This window comes from Malaclemys terrapin, chromosome 15, assembly GCF_027887155.1.
Source record: "Malaclemys terrapin pileata isolate rMalTer1 chromosome 15, rMalTer1.hap1, whole genome shotgun sequence".
NCBI classification, from domain to species: Eukaryota; Metazoa; Chordata; order Testudines; family Emydidae; genus Malaclemys; species Malaclemys terrapin.
In genome coordinates this window covers 3,086,961-3,107,617 of record NC_071519.1, presented here as the reverse complement: position 1 = coordinate 3,107,617, position 20,657 = coordinate 3,086,961, and the positions used below count along the sequence as shown (strand labels likewise).

General features: G+C 53.9%; 2 protein-coding genes across 4 annotated transcripts in view; one reads left to right on the top strand and one right to left on the bottom strand.

Annotated features, from left to right (window-relative positions):
- Positions 1 to 15,281, bottom strand: part of TP53 (tumor protein p53) — a 28,360-nt gene extending 13,079 nt beyond the window's left edge. The window contains exons 1-2 of the mRNA XM_054005512.1: positions 15,144 to 15,281; positions 14,380 to 14,512 (exon numbers count right to left, since the gene is read on the bottom strand). Coding sequence (XP_053861487.1) covers positions 14,380 to 14,512; positions 15,144 to 15,217 — 207 coding nt within the window. The 5' untranslated portion in view covers positions 15,218 to 15,281. The remainder of the gene's footprint in view (positions 1 to 14,379; positions 14,513 to 15,143) is intronic.
- Positions 15,282 to 15,357: 76 nt separating this feature from the next.
- Positions 15,358 to 20,095, top strand: LOC128823289 (thialysine N-epsilon-acetyltransferase-like). 3 transcript variants are annotated; one of them, XM_054005513.1, is made up of 6 exons: positions 15,361 to 15,501; positions 15,895 to 16,042; positions 16,309 to 16,392; positions 16,784 to 16,882; positions 17,515 to 17,555; positions 19,389 to 20,095. In XM_054005513.1, the coding sequence occupies exons 1-6, from the start codon at positions 15,439 to 15,441 to the stop codon at positions 19,560 to 19,562; spliced, it is 609 nt and encodes a 202-aa protein (XP_053861488.1). In that variant the 5' UTR covers positions 15,361 to 15,438; the 3' UTR covers positions 19,563 to 20,095. The 3 variants fall into 3 exon arrangements, with proteins under 3 accessions (XP_053861490.1, XP_053861488.1, XP_053861489.1); XM_054005514.1 differs by having other exon boundaries at positions 15,364 to 15,501; positions 15,991 to 16,042; XM_054005515.1 differs by lacking the exon at positions 16,784 to 16,882 and having other exon boundaries at positions 15,358 to 15,501.
- The last annotated feature ends 562 nt before the right edge of the window (positions 20,096 to 20,657 follow it).

Genomic DNA, 20,657 nt, shown 5'->3' with positions numbered 1-20,657 from the left:
ATAGTTGGGGATTGGTCCTGCTTTGAGCAGGGGGTTGGACTAGATACCTCCTGAGGTCCCTTCCAACCCTGATCTTCTAGGATTTGTACATTTTTACAGTTCTTGGTAATAGCAACACATTAGTTACAAAAATTACCATTAGCAATAACAACAAATTCATTGCAAGTGTCCATCTACAATCATGTTTGTTATGCCACACTTTTGGCTCAATACCATTGGAATTTGGGCATTTTAGGGTTAATCCTGTGGCTTCCCTTTGCAAAATTCAGTTTTCTCTTTCCTCCTTGTCCTGCAGGATCAAACCCTGATTTCTCTTCCTCAACAGAATTCACTGCTTTCTGTGCCCTTCTTCTCCCAGTCAGCCATGTGATGTTCATCAACACAGACAGGAGCCACTTCACCAGTTTTCAGATCCTTAACGGTTACCACTTCCAAGGCTGGACTCTGTCCTAAAGAGATACCGTCCTTTTTCACCAACAAGCTAGACTCAAAGTTCTGTTGTCCTTCCCTTCCACATGGAGTTAGATGTTAAGTTCACAAGTCATATCCAACGTGTCTAGAGATGAACGTACACCTGCCATCCCTTGCATTCTCCAGAGATTAACTGCATAGCCGTCCTGCTGTGCAGACTCAGATACCCCATCTTCCCTCTGAACCCGAGACGCAGACTGTTCACTCCCAGAATCAGCATGGAGACATTTCTCTCTCAACACCCTTGTCTCCCCAACAAGCTGGCCAAACCCAGCCACTTGGTCATCGAGCTGTTCAACTTTTACTCCACCTGAGACCTTCTCAAAGTTATTCTTTCAAAAGGAAAGTCAGTGGATCCATTCACCACGGAAAATTTCTGGCGGTTAGGAACTGAAACTTCCTTGATTGAGTCACTTTCACACCCTTCAGCTGTAGCAAATTGCTTGCAAAGACCCTCATGAGGGTTTCTTTCCCCAGGAACTTCTTTACGTAACAATTTAACTGTTACAGAACCTTTGACCTTACCCTCTTCATGTAGGGCTTGCTCGAAAGCAGTGGGTCCCAAACTTTAACAACCTGTGAACCCCTTTCACTAAAATGGCAAGTCTCGCGAACCCCCTCCTAGAAATGAATATTTCCAGGGATTTTCTCCTTTGCTGGAGTATAAATTATAAAAGCCGTGATCTTGGAAATACAACATTTGTTTTCATGACATGCCTATTACACATGATTTATTATTAATTATTATTTATCATTAGAGTATTTTTATTACATTATGAAAACGGCAACACTGTTTAAGTGTTGGGCGTTGGGCTGTATAAGTAGGGGCATTGCCAGCAGATCGAGGGACGTGATCATTCCCCTCTATTCGACATTGGTGAGGCCTCATCTGGAGTACTGTGTCCAGTTTTGGGCCCCACACTACAAGAAGGATGTGGAAAAATTGGAAAGAGTCCAGCGGAGGGCAACAAAAATGATTAGGGGGCTGGAGCACATGACTTATGAGGAGAGGCTGAGGGAACTGGGATTGTTTAGTCTGCAGAAGAGAAGAGTGAGGGGGAATTTGACAGCTGCTTTCAACTACCTGAAGGGGGGTTCCAAAGAAGATGGATCTAGACTGTTCTCAGTGGTGGCAGATGACAGAACAAGGAGTAATGTTCTCAAGTTGCAGTGGGGGAGGTGTAGGTTGGATATTAGGAAACACTATTTCACTAGGAGGGTGGTGAAGCACTGGAATGGGTTCCCTAGGGAGGTGGTGGAATCTCCTTCCTTGGAGGTTTTTAAGGCCCGGCTTGACAAAGCCCTGGCTGGGATGATTTAGTTGGGGATTGGTCCTGCTTTGAGCAGGGGGTTGGACTAGATACCTCCTGAGGTCCCTTCCAACCCTGATCTTCTATGATTCTAACACTCTTCCAAAATCTCACTTTTGTAGCTTGTATCACTTTGAATAAGCCTGTTATAAGAGAAGGCTCCTATGTTTCATCAAGGAGTATCAGATGTGAGACAGCAGGAAGGTATTTAAGAAGCCAACTCAAAGAGCTCCTCCTACACAAGCATTCAGGTCTTGAGCAGTCCAGGCAAACAATTAGGGTGACCAGACATCACGTGTGAAAAATCGGGACTGGGGTGAGGGGGTAATAGGAGCCTATATAAGAAAAAGACCCCAAAATTGGGACTGTCCCTATAAAATCGGGACATCTGGTCACCCTACAAACAACGCACGTTACAACAAAGCTTAAACTTGTTCTTCATAATAATTTTAAAAACAAGACTAGCTGCCTATTTAATTTTAAAAACAGCAAAAAAATGTCCACCTCCCTTTCCATTTCTCATAGGAGTCTTGACGTTTAAATCTCCTCAGGGTGATAGGTATGCTTGCTGGGTGATCGATCTGCTTAGCTCTTGGGAGCTGCTGGCCCCGTGCTGCCCAGGGTCCCTAGGGACACCTCTGGCCACCATTAGGGAATTTTTTCCCCGAGAACCCCCTGGAACATTTCGTGAACCCCAGTTTGGGAACCACTGCTCGAAAGGAACATTTTCCTGAGCAACAACAGACTCTTTCTGCGTCTCACTTGTTAGGATATAGATATCTAGGCCTGTCTGCAAAGGCCTATACTTTAAAAATGTAGGTGTATTCTGATCACTAAGCTAGTTAGAGGTATAAAAGAAAGAATAAAAAAATCACTGTCTGCCGGTGTCAGGGCCTTCTCCCACTGTGACAGCCTGAGGCCTGGTTCTTAGGCTAAGGCCTTCGGCTAAGCAGCAGAGGCAGCCATAAGCTGGGAAATGTACAGTCACATCCCAAACTGGTCCCATGGAAATAAGGGGCTATTGGGCTGTTAGGAATCCAATCCTGTCCTGATATTCCCATCACCTCCAGAGAAAGGGAAGAGCCTAGAAGTTGTAAAAGGAAACTTAGTGTGATAGCATCCTGTCTGGCAAGAACTCCCTTCTCAATAGCTGGGATGTGAAATCCTCATTTCTGTGTTGTTCTATCACTGTAGTCTCCACTTCCATATTGTTTGTCTGGTTCTGTGATTGTTTCTGTTTGCTGTATAATTAATTGTGTTGCATGTAAACCAATTAAGGGGGTGGGATATAATTGGTTAAATAACCATGTTACAATGTGTCAGGATTGGTTAGTTACATTTCAGTAAAATGATTGGTTAAGGTATAGCTAAGCAGAACTCATGTTTTACTATATAGTCTGCAGTCAATCAGGAAGTAAGGGGATGGGGGAAATGGGAACGGGGATGGGGGAATCATGTTTTGCTAAGGGGGGAATGGGAACAGGGAATGGGAGCAGGGACGGCTCTGCAGTGTCAGAGCTGGGAAGGGGGACACTGAGGAAGGAAACTGGAATCATGCTTGCTGGAAGTTCACCCCAATAAACATCGCATTGTTTGCACCTCTGAACTTCGGGTATTGTTGCTCTCTGTTCATGCGAGAAGGACCAGGAAAGTGGAAGGGTGAAGGAATAAGCCCCCTACCTTACTCACATTCATGATTACCTTTGGCCCATCAGGCGGATTTCTCCACAATCCCCTTTCAGGCAAACCCATAGACCTTGTAGATAAAAGGTTAGAAACATTCTCCTTCCCTTTCCCACACACAAGTTCAGGAATCCTATCCTTCTTGCTGCAAGTTGTCAAACTGTTAGTAGGCAACACAATCAAATCACCTTTCTGCTGTCCTTGTGCCCTGGCTAGGGTATCACCCTGATCAGACAGAGTTGCTACACCCTTTCTTAACAACACACTAGCCACAGGCGAAAGACAAGCACCAGAATTGTCTGGTCTCTGGGATTTTGCTAAGACTCTAACTGATGCAACTAGTCACAGTGCCATTCTCCCCAGCAGACACAAACTTAGGATCAGTCACTTCCTGGGCTTTCGTTGAATCCAGAACCAACTCTGAGACAACTGCACAACCCTCAACCATCATAGGCTGAAAGGCACCTTCTGTCTGCTCCACAGACAAAGAACTGGAGACACCTTCTCCTTCACCAGGCACACAGCATGGGATCTCATTTCCCTTGTCCCAGCACACAGGGCTGTTCACAGACAACTGCTTGGAGACAGAGGTAGCTTCTTCCATAGGCAATACCCCGACAGACACGCACAATTCTCCACACAGGTAACAGGAAAGGGATAGGGACACTCATCTTCCACTCTCCTTGCCTTCCCAAACTGCTGACTAGACAAAGCCATCAGCTCACAAGGCGGCAAAGGCACAAAATGAGCTCAAACTAGCTACGGGAATAAAGGGCAACAAGAAGACTTTTTATCTATACATTAGAAGCAAGAGGAAGACCAAGGACCGGGTAGGCCCACTGCTTAGTGAAGAGGGAGAAACAGTAACAGGAAACTTGGAAATGGCAGAGACTTCTTTGTTTCAGTCTTCACGAGAAGTCTGAAGGAATGCCTAACTTAGTGAATGCTAATGGGAAGGGGGGAGGTTTAGAAGATAAAATAAAAAAAGAACAAGTTAAAAATCACTTAGAAAAGTTAGATGCTTGCAAGTCACCCGGGCCTGATGAAATTCATCCTAGAATACTCAAGGAGCTAATAGAGGAGGTATCTGAGCCTCTAGCTATTATCTTTGGAAAATCATAGGAGACGGGAGAGATTCCAGAAGACTGGAAAAGGGCAAATATAGTGCCCATCTATAAAAAGGGAAATAAAAACAACCCAGGAAACTACAGACCAGTTAGTTTAACTTCTGTGCCAGGGAAGATAATGGAGCAAGTAATTAAGGAAATCATCTGCAAACACTTGGAAGGTGGAAAGGTGATAGGGAACAGCCAGCATGGATTTGTAAAGAACAAATCATGTCAAACCAATCTGATAGCTTTCTTTGATAGGATAAGGGAGAAGCGGTGGATGTGGTATACCTAGACTTTAGTAAGGCATTTGATACGGTCTCGCATGATTTTCTTATCGATAAACTAGGCAAATACAACTTAGATGGGGCTACTATAAGGTGGGTGCATAACTGGCTGGATAAGGTGCCACAAGTACTCCTGTTCTTTTTGTATTCAGAGAGTAGTTATTAATGGTCCCCAATCCTGCTGGAAAGATATAACAAGTGGGGTTCTGTTTTGGGACCAGCTCTGTTCAATATCTTCATCAATGACTTAGATATTGGCATGGAAAGTATGCTTATTAAGTTTAAATAAATAAATTAAATTAATGGAGATATCCTATCTCCTAGAACTGGAAGGGACCTTGAAAGGTCATTGAGTCCAGCCCCCTGCCTTCACTAGCAGGACCAAGTACTGATTTTTGCCCCAGATCCCCAAGTGGCCCCCTCAAGGATTGAACTCACAACCCTGGGTTTAGCAGGCCAATGCTCAAACCACTGAGCTATCCCTCCCCCCCATCATTTGGTTTGCAGATGATACCAAACTGGGAGGGATTGCAACTGCTTTGGAGGACAGGGTCATAATTCAAAATGATCTGGACAAATTGGAGAAATGGTCTGAGCTAAACAGGATGAAGTTTAACAAAGACAAATGCAAAATGCTCCACTTAGGAAGGAGTATGGCAGAAAGGGATCTAGGGGTTATAGTGGACCACAAGCTAAATATGAGTCAGCAGTGTGATGCTGTTGCAAAAAAAAAAAAAAAAAAAAAAAAAGAAAACATGATTCTGGGATGTATTAACAGGTGTGTTGTGAGCAAGACATGAGAAGTCATTCTTCCGCTCTACTCTGCTCTGGTTAGGCCTCAGCTGGAGTATTGTGTCCAGTTCTGGGCACCGCATTTCAAGAAAGATGTGGAGAAATTGGAGAGGGTCCAGAGAAGAGCAACAAGAATGATTAAAGGTCTTGAGAACATGACCTATGAAGGAAGGCTGAAAGAACTGGGTTTGTTTAGTTTGGAAAAGAGAAGACTGAGGGGGGACATGATAGCAGTTTTCAGGTATCTAAAAGGGTGTCATAAGGAGGAGGGAGAAAGAAGCAATAGACTTAAACTGCAGCAAGGGAGGTCTAGGTTGGACATTAGGAAAAAGTTCCTAACTGTCAGGGTGGTTAAACACTGGAATAAATTGCCTAGGGAGGTTGTGGAATCTCCATGTCTGGAGATATTTAAGAGTACGTTAGATAAATGTCTATCAGGGATGGTCTAGACAGTATTTGGTCCTGCCACAAGGGCACGGGACTGGACTCGATGACCTCTCAAGGTCCCTTCCAGTCCTAGAGTCTATGAAGCTAGGCTCATCCAAACTTTCCCTGCCCTCCTCTCTCTTGTCCCAGGACACAGGGCTGGTTACAGACAAATACTGGGATATTTTGGCAGCTTCTTTACCAGGCACATGGCCACTCCCGATAGAGAAACTGCTGCTCTTCTCACTACCCTGAGCTACTTCGAGCAAATCATAGTTACCCTTTCCAGGTTCACTTTTACAAGCTTTACTAGCCACCAATCCATCATCCATCCAAAATCTCCCCTTTCCTTCCTCAGCTACGGCTTCCACCTGACCATCCACTTTAATCTGCTCCTGAGAAACATTGTCCTGATCCATGAAAACTTTCTGTGCTTTATCTACTTCCAGATTCACTTCTGAGACAGACATTCAGACACTTCATTCACAGACAAACAGCTCTTCTCCTCAGACAAACCTTCGGAGCCACCCTCCCCAGGCAAATCATTGCCCACAACAGACACAGGTTCAAGATCATTCCTGTCCTGTGACTGGCTACCTGGACTGAACGAAGCTTTAACATCGTCCCCAATCAAAAGATCCTTAGGGAATAACTTCCTTACCCCAGCTATAACTTCATGTTCAGCAGCATTCCAGTCGAGGTGGATTCTGGGTGAAGGCACGCATACAGCAAACTCAGAGAGTGTTGGTCATGCTCAAGTTGCAGTTTTACTTGCTGCGTTTTGCATTCCAATTGCTTCTGCAGCCTCAGGTAAGGGCCGTGCTCCTGCCTTCTGATCACTGGCCCATTAACAGATCTCTCCGTTCTTGATTTGTAGCTTTCTAAAGCGTATCCCCTTTTCTGAACACAAAGCTTTCAGGGCTTTTTTGCCAAGGCCCTCATAGGCTCTCTGCTCACCCACTGCAGCCGCTCTTTAACCAACCAAACTCTCAATCCCAAAATTCAAATTTGGGTAACGTGGGGTTCTGACCCAACGCTTAATTGACCTGGTTCTGTGGATCCAAGCACGACTACGCCACTGTGACAATGCGGTTCTGGCGGGACCCAACTGAGAGTGCCAACTCAGGACAAATTGCTCAAACAGGGCAGTTACAGCCCAAGGCTGGGGTTTTTCCACCTCTAAGGCAAACCAAACCAGCCAGACTAAGGGGACTTCGGTCTCACCCCACTGGCTAACCGCAAGTCTCACAAGCAATCTCCTTAACACTCCAGTTTCCCAGTATCACCACCAGTACCACTCGTTATGGGGACAAATGGTTATGAAAACCAATACCCCAGTAAAAGAAAAAAAGGTTCTCTCAATCCCAAAGGACCAAGCCCCAGACCCAGGTCAATATACAGATCAGATCTTACCCACAAATCACACTGTTGCCGATCCTTTAGAATCTAAAATCTAAAGGTTTATCATAAAAGGAAAAAGATAGAGATGAGAGTTAGAATTGGTTAAATGGAATCAATTACATCCAGTATGGCAAAGTTCTTGGTTCAGGCTTGTAGCAGTGATAGAATAAACTGCAGGTTCAAATCAAGTCTCTGGAACATCCCCAGCTGGGATGGGTCCTCAGTCCTTTGTTCAAAGCTTCAGTTTGTAGCAAAGTTCCTCCAGAGGTAAGAAGCAGGATTGAAGACAAGATGGAGATGAGACATCAGCCTTTTATAGTCTTTGCAGGTGTAAGAACATCTCTTTGTCCTTACTGTGGAAAATTACAGCAAAATGGAGTCTGGAGTCCTACTTTGCTGAGTTACAAGGCGTATCTGCCTTTTCTCAATGGGTCAATTGTGTAGAAGCTGATGGTCCTTAATGGGCCATCAAGCAGGCTAGGCAGAGCTAACACCAACTTGTCTGGGATGTTTCCCAGAAGCATAGCATAAGTTTGAAATACAGTCTAGAGCCAATATTCATAACTTCAACTACAAAACTGATACACACATATAGACAACATAATTATAACCAGCCAACCATAACCTTGTCTTAGACACCTCATTTGACCCCCTTTATACAAGATTTGGTGCCACTACAGGACCTTGGTTGCAACCATGTTCTATACGGTCCCAGTTCAAGTTAATAACGTGACATAAGGGTTAAGGTGAAATTGAAGATTAGGGTTAGGATGAAATTAGAGATAAGGGTTAAGGTGAAATTAAAGATAAGGGTGAAATCAGAGATAAAGGTTAGGGTGAAATTGAAGGTTAGGGTTAAGATGAAATCAGAGATAAGGGTTAGGGTGAAGGTAAGGGAGGGGAGAGGGGTCAGGGTTTGGAGTGGAGTATATTCCTAGAGATATGAATCTGGCTGAATTAAACACACATTTTGTACACCTGGCTTCCCAAGTCGCTCTGTAGGCCAGCCCTGCCCCCCTCTCTATTTCCCGCTCTGCCAATCTCCCACCTGCAGCAGCATCATGCAGCCGTCCAGACCCATCGAGAAAAACTCCGCACGGCATCAGGCCCAGATCCCTGCAGGACCCCGCTTGGGACCCCACCCCCAATTCAAGCATGCTTCCACCGGGGGCGAGGTCTGTCTGCCAGGGAATGCTTCAGCCGTGTCCCGGGCGCGCTATTCATAATAGTCGCAGAGATTTTAACCCTTTCTCAACTGAAGCCCGTAGCGGCTAACGGGCCTACATCTGGGTCATCCCCCTTTCGGCACGACACCAGCCCTCTTCTGGAATTTCCCCAGCCCTGCAAGATTTATTATGTATTAACATCGGCGAGCCAGAGACCTCCCTCGGCCAACTCGCTGAGAACTCTTGGATACCAGTTATCCCGGCCTGCTGATTTAAAAATGTTGATTCCGGGTGGATGATGTTTAACATCAAATAACCTCCTTGGTTACTAACAGGCCAGAAAGTACCTCATCAGCCTCATGTGACACGGCTTCATCATCCTACTTCTTCCCAAACACAGAACACCAACGTTTATTGACCGCTTCCACCGTCTTTGCATCATTAACTGTTTTACTCCTTGCATCTAGTTTTACTCTTTGCATCTACAATTTCTTCTGCTCCTAATATATACTTTAAAAAACTTCTTATCGTCCTTCACCCTGCCAGCTTTTTTTCTCTGATGTCTTTAGCTTCCCTTATCAATTTTCTACACATCATACCTTCTAATTAATTGCAACCTATTTCCCCCCCTTTTTTCCCATTTGTACATTGCTTTTGTTTATTTCTAACGGCTGCATTCGTCACTGACCCAGGATGGGCATTTAGCCAAATTTATTTCTGTCTCCTGCTTGCAGCTTTTGTGGATTTTTAAAGAACTCCCAATTCTCAATCAAATTTTTCCTCGCAGCTCAGAATTTTCCTCCACTTTGGGAAATTAGCAACACTAAGTGTCTATCTTACTGATGAGAAGCGTCATGTTTCTCCATATCGAATGTAACCAGGTCACAAACATTGGTCCCTAGGCAACCACCAGTTTCCAGTCCAGAGATTAATTCATCTTTATTCATCATAGCGAAGTCCAAAATAGAGACGCCTCGTGATGGGTGCAATACTGCTTGTGTTAGAAAAATACCAGCTACTGGTTAGAGGAGGGGGGCTGGGAGCAAGGACTCCTGGGTTCTCTCCCCGGCTCTGGGAGGGGAGTGAGGTCTGGCGGTTAGAGTGGGGTTGGGGGTGGCCCCAGGGGACAGAAAGCTGCTAGGACGGGGGTGGTAAGTGACCCGGAGGGGCATTTGGGGACATATCCACAGGCGCCCCAGCCGGGGACTCTCAACATCCTCCCCCCCCACCAGGGGGTTGGCGCAGACCCAGGGAGCAGGTGGGGCCGCACACTGGGCTGGGAGAAGGGCCTGGGGGCTGGGCCTTTGTGCATGGGAACATGTGGAGGGGACCTGTGGGGTCACCCAGTCCCGTTTCCCTCCCCTCCCTTGCTCCTCCCCCTCGCTCCTCCTGTCCCACCACTCTTCCCTTTCCTGCCTGCCCCCCCACTTCCCTCTCCTCCATCCCCTTCCCTGCCTTCCCCGCACTCCTCCCTCCCCCACCTTCCCACCCTCTCCCTGCTTGTCCCCGCTCTTCCCTCACCCCACTGCCCCCCCACTCCTCCCTCCCTCTCCCCGCCTGTCTGCCCACTCCCCTTTCCGGCACCCTCCCCCTGCCTTTCCCCCCATTTCTCCCTTCCCCGCCTCTCCCCCCGACTCTTCCCTCCCTACCCTCTCTGCCTGTTCCCCCATTCCTCCCTCCCCCACCTCCCCACTCCTCCCTCTTCTGCCTGTCCCCCCAACTCCTCCCTCCCCACTTCTCCATGCCTGTCCCCCCACTCCTCCCTCCCTTGCCTGCTCTCCCACTCTTCCCTCCCCGCCTCCCACACCTGTCTCCCCACTCCTCCCTCTTCTGCCTGTCCCCCCAATCTTCCCATGCCTGCCTCCCCACTCCTCCCACCCCTGCCTGTCCCCCCACTCCACCATCCCCTGCCTGCTCCCCCACTCTTCCCTCCCTGCCTCCCCCCACCTGTCCCCCCAACTCCTCCCTCCCCACTCTCTCCATGCCTGCCTCCCCACTCCTCCCTCCCCACCTCCCCCTGTCTGACCCCCCACTCCTCCCCAATCTCCCCTCCCCACCTCCCCCACCTTGCCCTGCCTGACCCCCCACTCCTCCCCAATCTCCCCTCCCCACCTCCCCCACCTTGCCCTGCCTGACCCCCCACTCCTCCCCAATCTCCCCTCCCCCACCTCCCCCACCTTGCCCTGCCTGACCCCCCACTCCTCCCCAATCTCCCCTCCCCACCTCCCCCACCTTGCCCTGCCTGACCCCCCACTCCTCCCCAATCTCCCCTCCCCACCTCCCCCACCTTGCCCTGCCTGACCCCCCACTCCTCCCCAATCTCCCCTCCCCACCTCCCCCACCTTGCCCTGCCTGACCCCCCACTCCTCCCCAATCTCCCCTCCCCACCTCCCCCACCTTGCCCTGCCTGACCCCCCACTCCTCCCTCCACGCCTCCTGCTTGTCGCCCCGCCCACTCTACCCCCCCACGACGTTCTCAGAACGTTCCAGGCAGCCCCAGGGAGGGAGATGCACAGGCCGGGCCATACCATTCCTACGGGGGGAGGGAACGCCTTCAAGACCCTCCCAATAGCTCAAGGTTTAACGCACACACACCCCGCCCTCGTGCAGAGCTTGGCTGGGGAGCCACCCCCCCTCTTCCCGCCAGGTACCTAGCGCCTTCAACACTGCAAACATCCCTCCCCCCACACACACACACTTTGTCTGCCCCCCCCGTTTCGCATAATGGTGCCTTCCAATGACAAGGGTAAGACGGGGCAGGCGGGCCCTACCATTCTGGAAACGGGAAAGGGGGTGTGTGCTTGAAAAAAAGGTTCAAAGCCTTTCGAAATGGGGGGGGACAGTACGTCCCTTAATGGACTACATACAGGCAACGAGCGGGGACGGGCACTGCTCAGGACGGGGAGAACAAGCCCCCCCCTCAAAAATATAGAGCTCCCTCCATTAAGACACAACGGGCTGGTCCAGGATGAACCAAGACTGGAACGGGGGGGGGGGGTGGAAGCCAAAGTCCCTCCTGGCTGAGACACGCCCCCTCCCCTCTCGGGAGAAACCAAAATAGCCTCAGAGAGAGAGGCTGTCGCTGAATGGTTTAACTGTTTCTGCTGTCCTCCCCCATGCACCCCCCAATGCTCCAGCCAGGGCCCCCGTGCACCCCCCCAATGCTCCAGCCCGGGCCCCATGCATCCCCTCTCCCCACTGCTCCAGCCAGGGCCTCTGTGCACCCCCCCAATGCTCCAGCCCGGGCCCCTGTGCACCCCCCCAATGCTCCAGCCCGGGCCCCTGTGCACCCCCCCAATGCTCCAGCCAGGGCCTCTGTGCACCCCCCCCCAATGCTCCAGCCTGGGCCCCTGTGCACCCACCCCCCCCAATGCTCCAGCCCGGGCCTCTGTGCACCCCCCCCAATGCTCCAGCCTGGGCCCCTGTGCACCCCCCCCCAATGCTCCAGCCAGGCCTCATGCACCTCCCCCCCCCCCCGCTCCAGCCAGGGCCCCGTGCACCCCCCCCAATGCTCCAGCCAGGGCCCCGTGCATTCCCCCCCCCAATGCTCCAGCCCGGGCCCCGTGCACCCCCCCCCCCCAATGCTCCATCCCGGGCCCCGTGCATCCCCTCTCCCCACTGCTCCAGCCAGGGCCTCTGTGCACACCCCCCCAATGCTCCAGCCTGGGCCCCTGTGCACCCCCTCAATGCTCCAGCCAGGGCCCCATCCCCCCCATCCCCCCCCACCAATGCTCCAACCCAGGCCCCTGTGCACCCCTCCCCCACTGCTCCAGCCAGGGCCCCGTGCACCCCCCCCCAATGCTCCAGCCCGGGCCCCATGCATCCCCCCCCCAATGCTCCAGCCCGGGCCCCGTGCATTCCCCCCCCAATGCTCCAGCCCGGGCCCCGTGCACCCCCCCCCCAATGCTCCAGCCCGGGCCCCGTGCATCCCCTCTCCCCACTGCTCCAGCCAGGGCCTCTGTGCACCCCCCCCCCCAATGCTCCAGCCTGGGCCCCTGTGCACCCTCTCAATGCTCCAGCCAGGGCCCCATCCCCCCCATCCCCCCCCACCAATGCTCCAACCCAGGCCCCTGTGCACCCCTCCCCCACTGCTCCAGCCAGGGCCTCATGCACCCCCCAATGCCCAGACAGACCCCCCCATGTAATCCCCCCAGTGCACTGCCCTGTCCAGGCCCCGTCCTGCATCCCCTCAAAATGTAGACTCCCCCACCCCCCGGTTTGCCGGGGACGCACACACCCCACTCTTCATCAGACCAAGATTCTGCACCCCCATTTGAGACTCTCCCCCCCGAAACAGCGTCCTTCCCCCCCCCCAGGATTCCATATCCCTCCCCCCCACACACACATTCTGGGGTCCCCCGAGGCGGACCCCTCTCCATCCTCATGGGCTATGGAGATGCCCTGCCAGCCTCAGGATCCCCCCCCCACCCGAAACTGGGCCCTACAGAAAAACTGGACAGTGGGTTCAAATATTGTCTCATTGTTTCCTTGTCTCCCCACCCCCGGATTATCTGTCTCGTCTCTTGTCTGACAGTTAGACCCGGGGCGGGGGAGGCAGGGAGCATCTCTGTGTTCTGGATTCGTACAGCGCCTGGCGCGGTCAGGGCCCAGTCCAAGACTGGGCCCAACGCAGGCCCTGTCGCAATACAAAGAAGGAGGAAGAATTAATCATTGGCCCAACGCCGGTCACGTTCCAGGATGGCGGGGGTGGGGTGGCGGGAGATTCCCTCCCCTTCCCTCCGCTGTCTCCCCCACCCCGATCTCGATGTTTGGGGGGGGGGGTGAACCCTGCGCATCTCAGCATTCCAGGGGTCAGGACCCCACGGATCAGAACGTTGCGTCGGAACCCTGTGGAGTCTGAAGTTCCACAGATCAGTTCCCCCTTACCCCCTCAGATCTCAACATTCCATGGCCAGAACCCCCCCTCCCCGATGTGCCATGGTCTATCCCCCCCGGGGATCTCCATGTTCAATAGATCAGAACCCTCAGCAGATCTCGACGTTCCAGGGACTGGAACCCCGCGGATCTCAAAGTACCAGGGACCGGAACCCCACAGATTTCAATGTTCCAAGGATCGGAACCCCATGAATCTCAATGTTCCAGGGACCGGAACCCCATGGACCTCAATGTTTCAGGGACTGGAACCCCACAGGTCTCGACATTCCAGGGACTGGAACCCCGCGGAGCTCAATGCTCCACGGATCAGAACCCTCAGCGGATCTCAACTTTTAATGGATCAGAACCCCACAGATATCAACATTCCACAGACCGGAACCCTGTGGACCTCGACATTCCACGGATCAGAACTCCGTGGATCTCAACATTCCACTGATCCAACCCTCACGGAGCTCAGTGCTCCACGGATCAGAACCCTCAGTGGGGAACCTCAACGTTCTACGGGCCGGAACCCTGCAGCTCTCAACATTCCACGGATCGGAACCCTGCGGGTCTCAACGTTCTACGGACCGGACCCCAGCGGATCTCAGCGTCCCCGGGGTATTCAGCGTCCCCGGGGTATTCCGCCTCCCCGCTTCTGAACCGGAGCCAGACCAGAAGTGCTTTCATGACTCAGCCCCTGATTCATAACCTCATAGCTTCATCCCAGCCCGGCTCGGCTCGGCTCAGCTCTCGGGCCAACTTCACGCTCCCCCACCCCCGTGCCTGACTCCAGACGGGGGGAGCGCCCGCCATTACCGACCCCCCATTGAGCCCCCTCCCAGCCCCCCTAAGTCACCTCCGCTGAAATCTCCACTCCAGTCTCTCCCGGACACTTTGCATCCACATGCACGAGTTGGGGATTTCCCGGCGGCCAGGATGCATTGCGCGGCTGTCTTGGCCACGTGACCGCAGGCCCTGTGAGGCCGGAGCTGCATTTTTAGTGTGGGCAAAAAAAAAAAAGTGGCTAGGCGGTGCTGATTTCTGAGACCCAGGACGCCTGGGTTCTCTCCCGGACTCTGGAAAGGGAGTGGGGACTAGTGGTTAGAGCAGGGGGGCTGGGAGCCAGGACGCCTGGGTTCTCTCCCCAGCTCTGGGAGGGAGTGGGGGCTGGTGGGTTAGAGCAGGGGGGGCTGGGAGCCAGGACTCCTGGGTTCTCTCCCCAGCTCTGGGAGGGAGTGAGGGCTAGTGGTTAGAGCAGGGGGGCTGGGAGCCAGGACTCCTGGGTTCTCTCCCCGGCTCTGGGAGGGAAGTGGGAGCTAGTGGTTAGAGCAGGGGGGGCTGGGAGCCAGGACTCCTGGGTTCTCTCCCCGGCTCTGGGAGGGGGGTGGGAGCTGGTGGGTTAGAGCAGGGGGGGGCTGGGAGCCAGGACTCCTGGGTTCTCTCCCCGGCTCTGGGAGGGGAGTGGGGGCTGGTGGGTTAGAGCGGGGGGTGGCTGGGACTCCGCCACCGCAGTGGGAATTATCCAGAGGCCGGAGGTAGCTCTCAGAGCTCTGATTCCCTGGCTGGGGAGGCTGGGGGGTGCCCTTGTTACGACCCCAGGTGCTCGTGGCTTATCAGGACCTGGCGGGGGGGAAGAAGGGGTTCATGCGGGACCTTTCACCCCGGCACGGTGCCCCGCTCGCTTGCCGTCCCATCCCCAGGCGCCTGGCTTGATCCGAGCTGCCGGCTTTCCAGACATGGGAATTTCCCCCAGATCCAGCTCCGTAGCTGGATCCCAGAGCTGCTAGGCCTTGGTGGGGAGGGCGGGCTGGGGAGGGAGGGAGGAAGTGGGGGGTGTGGACGGCTGTAAATCCCTGTGCTAGCCGCGGACCGGAAGGCCACACCCAGTGCCGTTGCCCGCCGGCCCCGAGCAGCCATGGAGTGCATCATCCGCCCGGCCCAGAGCGCCGACTGCGACCACCTCATGGGCATGATCCGTGTGAGCTGCCGCGGGGCAGGGGTGGGGGCCGGGGGGCATCAGCCTGGGGGCCGGGGGCATCAGGACGCCGGGGTTCCCTTCCAGTGTGACCTTGGGGCCCCCTCCAGGGGAAACGTTCTGTGCCTCGGTTTCCCCAGAGGCGGTGTCACGGAGTGTGGGGGGACACAAGGCCCTGCACCCCCGGCTTCCTGCGATTCACCGTGACTCTCAGCCAGCCAGTAAAGCAGAAGGTTTATTTAGACGACAGGAACACAGTCCAAGACAGGTCTTCCAGGCACAGACAACAAGGCCCGCCTCAGTTAGGTCCATCTTGGGGTCTCAGGGCACCCTAGCCCCCTTGGGAGGTCAGAGCCCAGTCTGCCTACACGTCTAATCTTATCTATCCATCCCCAGACACACCCCAAAATCTGTCTGTCTAGCCACAGTGTTGGGGCTCCCCCCCCCCGAATCTCGCTCGTTCCCGGAGTCTCTGACTGTTTGTTCCCCCAGGAGATTGCCGAATATCATAACCTGCTGGACGAGGTCAAAATCAACTCCCAGGGTGAGCCAGAGAGTGGGGGGCTGGCAGGGGGAAGGGGACACCCCCAAACTCAGCCTGATCCCCCCCAACTCACTTTGACCGCCCAACCTTCCCCAGCAACCTCCCCCAAATTATCTCCCCCAGATTCACCCTCCAACCCCCTCCTGACCTTTTCCCCGAACTCCCAGTTTTCCCCAAACTCATCCCCGACCCCCCCCCATCCTTACCACCACCACTCCAAACTCCTACCCACACCTGATGTCTGTCTGCTCCATTTCTCCCTGTAGTGTTGAGCGCTGATGGGTTTGGAGGGGACCCCTTCTACCAATGTCTCGTCGCGGAACTGGCCCCGGAACAAGAAGGCAAGCAAGGTAAGTAAATTCATAGCCCTTGGCAACTCTCACTCCAGTGTCAATCAGGAGTCACTCCGGTGTCAATCAGGAGTCACTCCGCTGGAGTCAGTAGGTCCGATTCCCCTCTCGCTCACTCTGCTGTCTATCAGGAGTCACTCCAGTGGAATCAATGGGGCCAAATTCCCATCTCATTCACTCCAGGGTCAATCAAGAGTCACTCCATTGGAACCAGCGGTCTGGATCCTGAGCTGGTGTGAATCCAGAGTAGTTCTGACTCTGCGGCTTTATCCCCATCTAAACCAGGGCCAAACCCCGTCTGTCACTGGATCCGGACCAGGACCCCAGCTCCTGTGTGGTGGATCCCCCGCCCAAGTGGCTGGCCCCTGTTTGATCCCTCTCTCTCCCCCAGGTCACCTAATCGGTTATGCCTTATTCTTCTTCGGCTACAGTGTGAACACTGGCCGCATCGTCTACTTGGAGAATCTATATGTGGTCTCTGAGTCCAGAGGTAGGGGGCCATGCAGCGTCCTTTGGGGAATGAGCCACGGCAGGGGAGAGGATGGGGTGCAGGGGGAACAGGAGGCAAAATCGGCCCTGGTGTGACTCCAGTGGAGTGACACCTGATTGACTCCGGAGTGAAGGGAACAGCGGGAATCAGCCTTGCAGTCAAGAGAGAAGGAAGAGTTTCTGCCAGCGTGTTCCAGGAGCCAGGATGGCTCCAGCCAAGGGTCAAGGCCGCCCGCTCAGGATGACGGCCCCAGAAGGCTCCACCACCTCTGTTCAGGTCATGGCGATAATCTGGACCGCCGAGTCTGTCAATGGTTAACGAGCCAGGCAACAGGGAGGTGGGAAACAAAGCGGGACAATGTCATGTCATCTAGTAGGACAGCTGTGAACTCCCCACTGTCAATCAGAAGTCACTCCGCTGGCGTTCACAGGGCTGGTTCCCCTCTTGCTCAATCCGGAGTCAATCAGGAGTCACTCCGCTGGCATTCACAGGGCCGGTTCACCTCTTACTCACCCCGGTTTTTCGGGGGGAGAGGGGGAGGAGGTTATGGATGCTGATCGGGGGGCGGGGGACGGTGCCCGTATGGACCCAAATGAGTTGTAACCCTCCCTTTGCGGGCTTTGGCTCCCCAGGCCAGGGGATCGGGAAGAAGCTGATGAGTGAAGTGGCCAAGGTAAGATTTTACCCCCTCTCCCTCTGCCCCACGCCCCAGGTTCTCCCCCCAGCCAATGAGGGGAGGGGATTGGCGCACGGGATTTGGGCTGGAGTGTCAGGGGATCAGGCACAAACCCCGCCCCCTTTTCCTTCTCCCCACCCACCCCTGTCCCAGAGGGTGTGGCCCCCCCTGGAGTCAGCAGGGGGTCCTGGGGGATATGTTCTCAAGGTGCCACTCTCAATAGAGATGGATTAGGGCAATCTGGGATGGATTAAAATGTCTGGATAGGGATCAGGGGCAAATAGAGTTACCCTGGATTGGGAATAGATTTCACAGTCTGGATTGGGATTGAAGGTAGATTGGGGACAGATTAAGCAGTCTGGATTGGGATTAGGAGTAGACTGGGGATAAATTAAGCAGACTGGATTGGGATTGGGGTAGATTGTGGATAGATTAAAATGTCTGGTTAGGGATTAGGAGCAAATAGAGTTACCCTGGATTGGGGATAGATTACACAGTCTGGACTGGGATTAGAGGTAGATTGGGGATAGATTAAACAGCCTGGATTGGGATTGGGGTAGACAGGGGATAGATTAAATGGTTTGGATTGGGATTAGGGGTCGATTGGGGATAGATTGAGCAGACTGGATTGGGATTTGGGCTAGATAATGCAGGGTTAAATAAAATGGATTTGAATTAGGATTGGGATTAGGTTTAGACAAACACAATCTGGATTAAAATTAGGATTTGATTTTTTTCTTGACTTGGATTATGGATAGTTAGATCAAGGGAGGGTAGGAATATATTTATATAGCCGTGTCGTGGTTTTACAGGACTCTGCTCTCTCCCGGCTCCGCATGGTCCCTGGAGGGGGGAACAGCCCTTTTTGAGGGTCCACTCTCTCTCGGGGGTTCCACCTCCGGGAACCGCAGCTCTCCGAGCCTTAGCACACCCGTCTCTCGCTGTGGGTCTGCTCAGGGAGTCCCCTCGCTCTGGACCCCCGGGGCCTCCACTTCCAGAGGGAATAATGCCACCCCGTTCTCTAGCCCGGAGCGACTCTCACAGGAGGGTTTGTTGAGCATCTGAACCCAGCACAGGAAACTCTCCAGGCCCTCGGTCCTAGCAACCCCCGTCTCCAGGCCATTGTCTGGGGTCCCGGCTGTCAGGTGAAGTCACACCTGGTCCTCTGCAACCACAAACCCTCTCCCACCACATTGTTAAACAGGCAGCACACGGGGAAACTGAGGCACGGGGGCTACTCATGTAAAACACTCCAAAAATCCCCAACTTCGTCACCAACTGTAGTCGGGATTCAGGATGACATGGCTCAATAGGAAGCTAATCCGGATTGGTATAAGGGATAGCGAGTGGACTAAGGGGAAAGTGGATTAAGGCTAGTGTTATCTGGGAGAATCTGGATTAGGGGGAGTTGGGGGAATCTAGATTAGGGTTAGAGGAGGAGTGAGGATTAGGTTTAGATGGTGGTATCTGGATTCGGGTAAAAAGACAATGAGTCTGAATTAGGATTAGAGGGCAGAATCATTTGGGTTATGTTGAGTGTAGGATTTGGGCCATCTGGATGAGATTAGGGCTAGATTGGTATTAGGATTAGGATTAGGATTAAGAGGGCCTGGATTGGGGTTAAGGTGGTATGGGTTCTGGATTATGATTAGACATGTTGGGATTAGGATTAGGTGGGTCTGGATTAGGATTAGATGGGGCTGGATTAGCTTGTGGGATTAGTCCATGCACTGAGACTGAATGCGCCTTCCCTCTGACCCAGAGCCGGGCCCCCCACCCCCTAATCTCCCCCCTCTCTTGTGGTGACCTGCCCCTCCCCGGTTGCTGCAGCTGGCGCTGGCCCGCGGCTGCGTCGAGATGAAGTTCACGGTGGCGGAGTGGAACATCCGGGCCCTGGCATGGTACCGGCAGCTCGGGGCCCAAGACAAGACGGAGGCGGGCGGCTGGCACTGCGTGGAGCTGGGTGGCGAGGCCCTGCAGAGGCTGGCAGGGGACAGACGGTGACCCGGGGCCACGGGGAGCCGGGCTGATGCGGCCACCGGTGCCAGGCATCCTGCGTCTGCCCCTCCCCAGTCCTCCATCCGTCCCTCTATCCCACACAGCCCTCCATCCATCTCCCACAGCCCTCCATCCATCCATCCATCCATCACCCACAGCCCACCCTTCCTCCATCCATCCATCCATCTCCCACAGCCCTCCATCTGTCCCTCTATCCACACAGCCCTCCATCCATCCATCCATCCATCCATCACCCACAGCCCACCCTTCCTCCATCCATCCATCCATCCATCTCTCCCCAGTGCCCTCCTTCCATCCATCCCTCCCTCCATTTCCCACATCCCTCCATGCCCCCATCCATCCATCCATCCCTCCCTCACACCCCGCCCTCCAGCTTCTCCACCCACCCAACCCCCATGAGTCCAATCTCTGGCTCCATACGGGCCCCGCTCCGCACCAGGCCGGTGGGGCCTCACCCAGCAACGAAGCGGCTTGCGAGCGACCCCAATAAACGGAGGCCAAACTGGGGTTTGGGCGAAGGCATCTTGTCTCAGCGCCTCGGGGACCTGGACGGTGCGTGAACGCAGCCGGGGGGGATGACAGTGGTCACTCCCGGGAGTGTCGTCAGCTCCCCGTGTGAGAGATGGGAGACCTGAAATTAACCACCAGCGCCCGCTCCCCTCCCAGAGCCGGGGAGAGAACCCAGGAGTCCTGGCTCCCAGCCCCCCCTGCTCTAACCACCAGCTCCCACTCCCCTCCTGGAGCCGGGGAGAGAATCCAGGAGTCCTGGCTCCCAGCCCCCCCTGCTCTAACCCACCAGCCCCCACTCCCCTCCCAGAGCCGGGGAGAGAACCCAGGAGTTCTGGCTCCCAGCTCCCCCCATTGTTGCTGGGTGGCTCACGCCCTGCAGGGATGGTAGCTGGGAGACCCATTAGCAGTAGGGGGCAGTGGGAGGGGGCACAGCCGGTGCTGAGCTCTGACAGCCTGGGGCGGGGAAGGAGTCCGCAGCGCCCCCACACCCCCCTGCAGCCTCTCTCCAGGTGCTGGTGTGAGCAGGTCACAGATGCCAGCTCCGATCCATCACCGCTGTTGGGGGAGGAT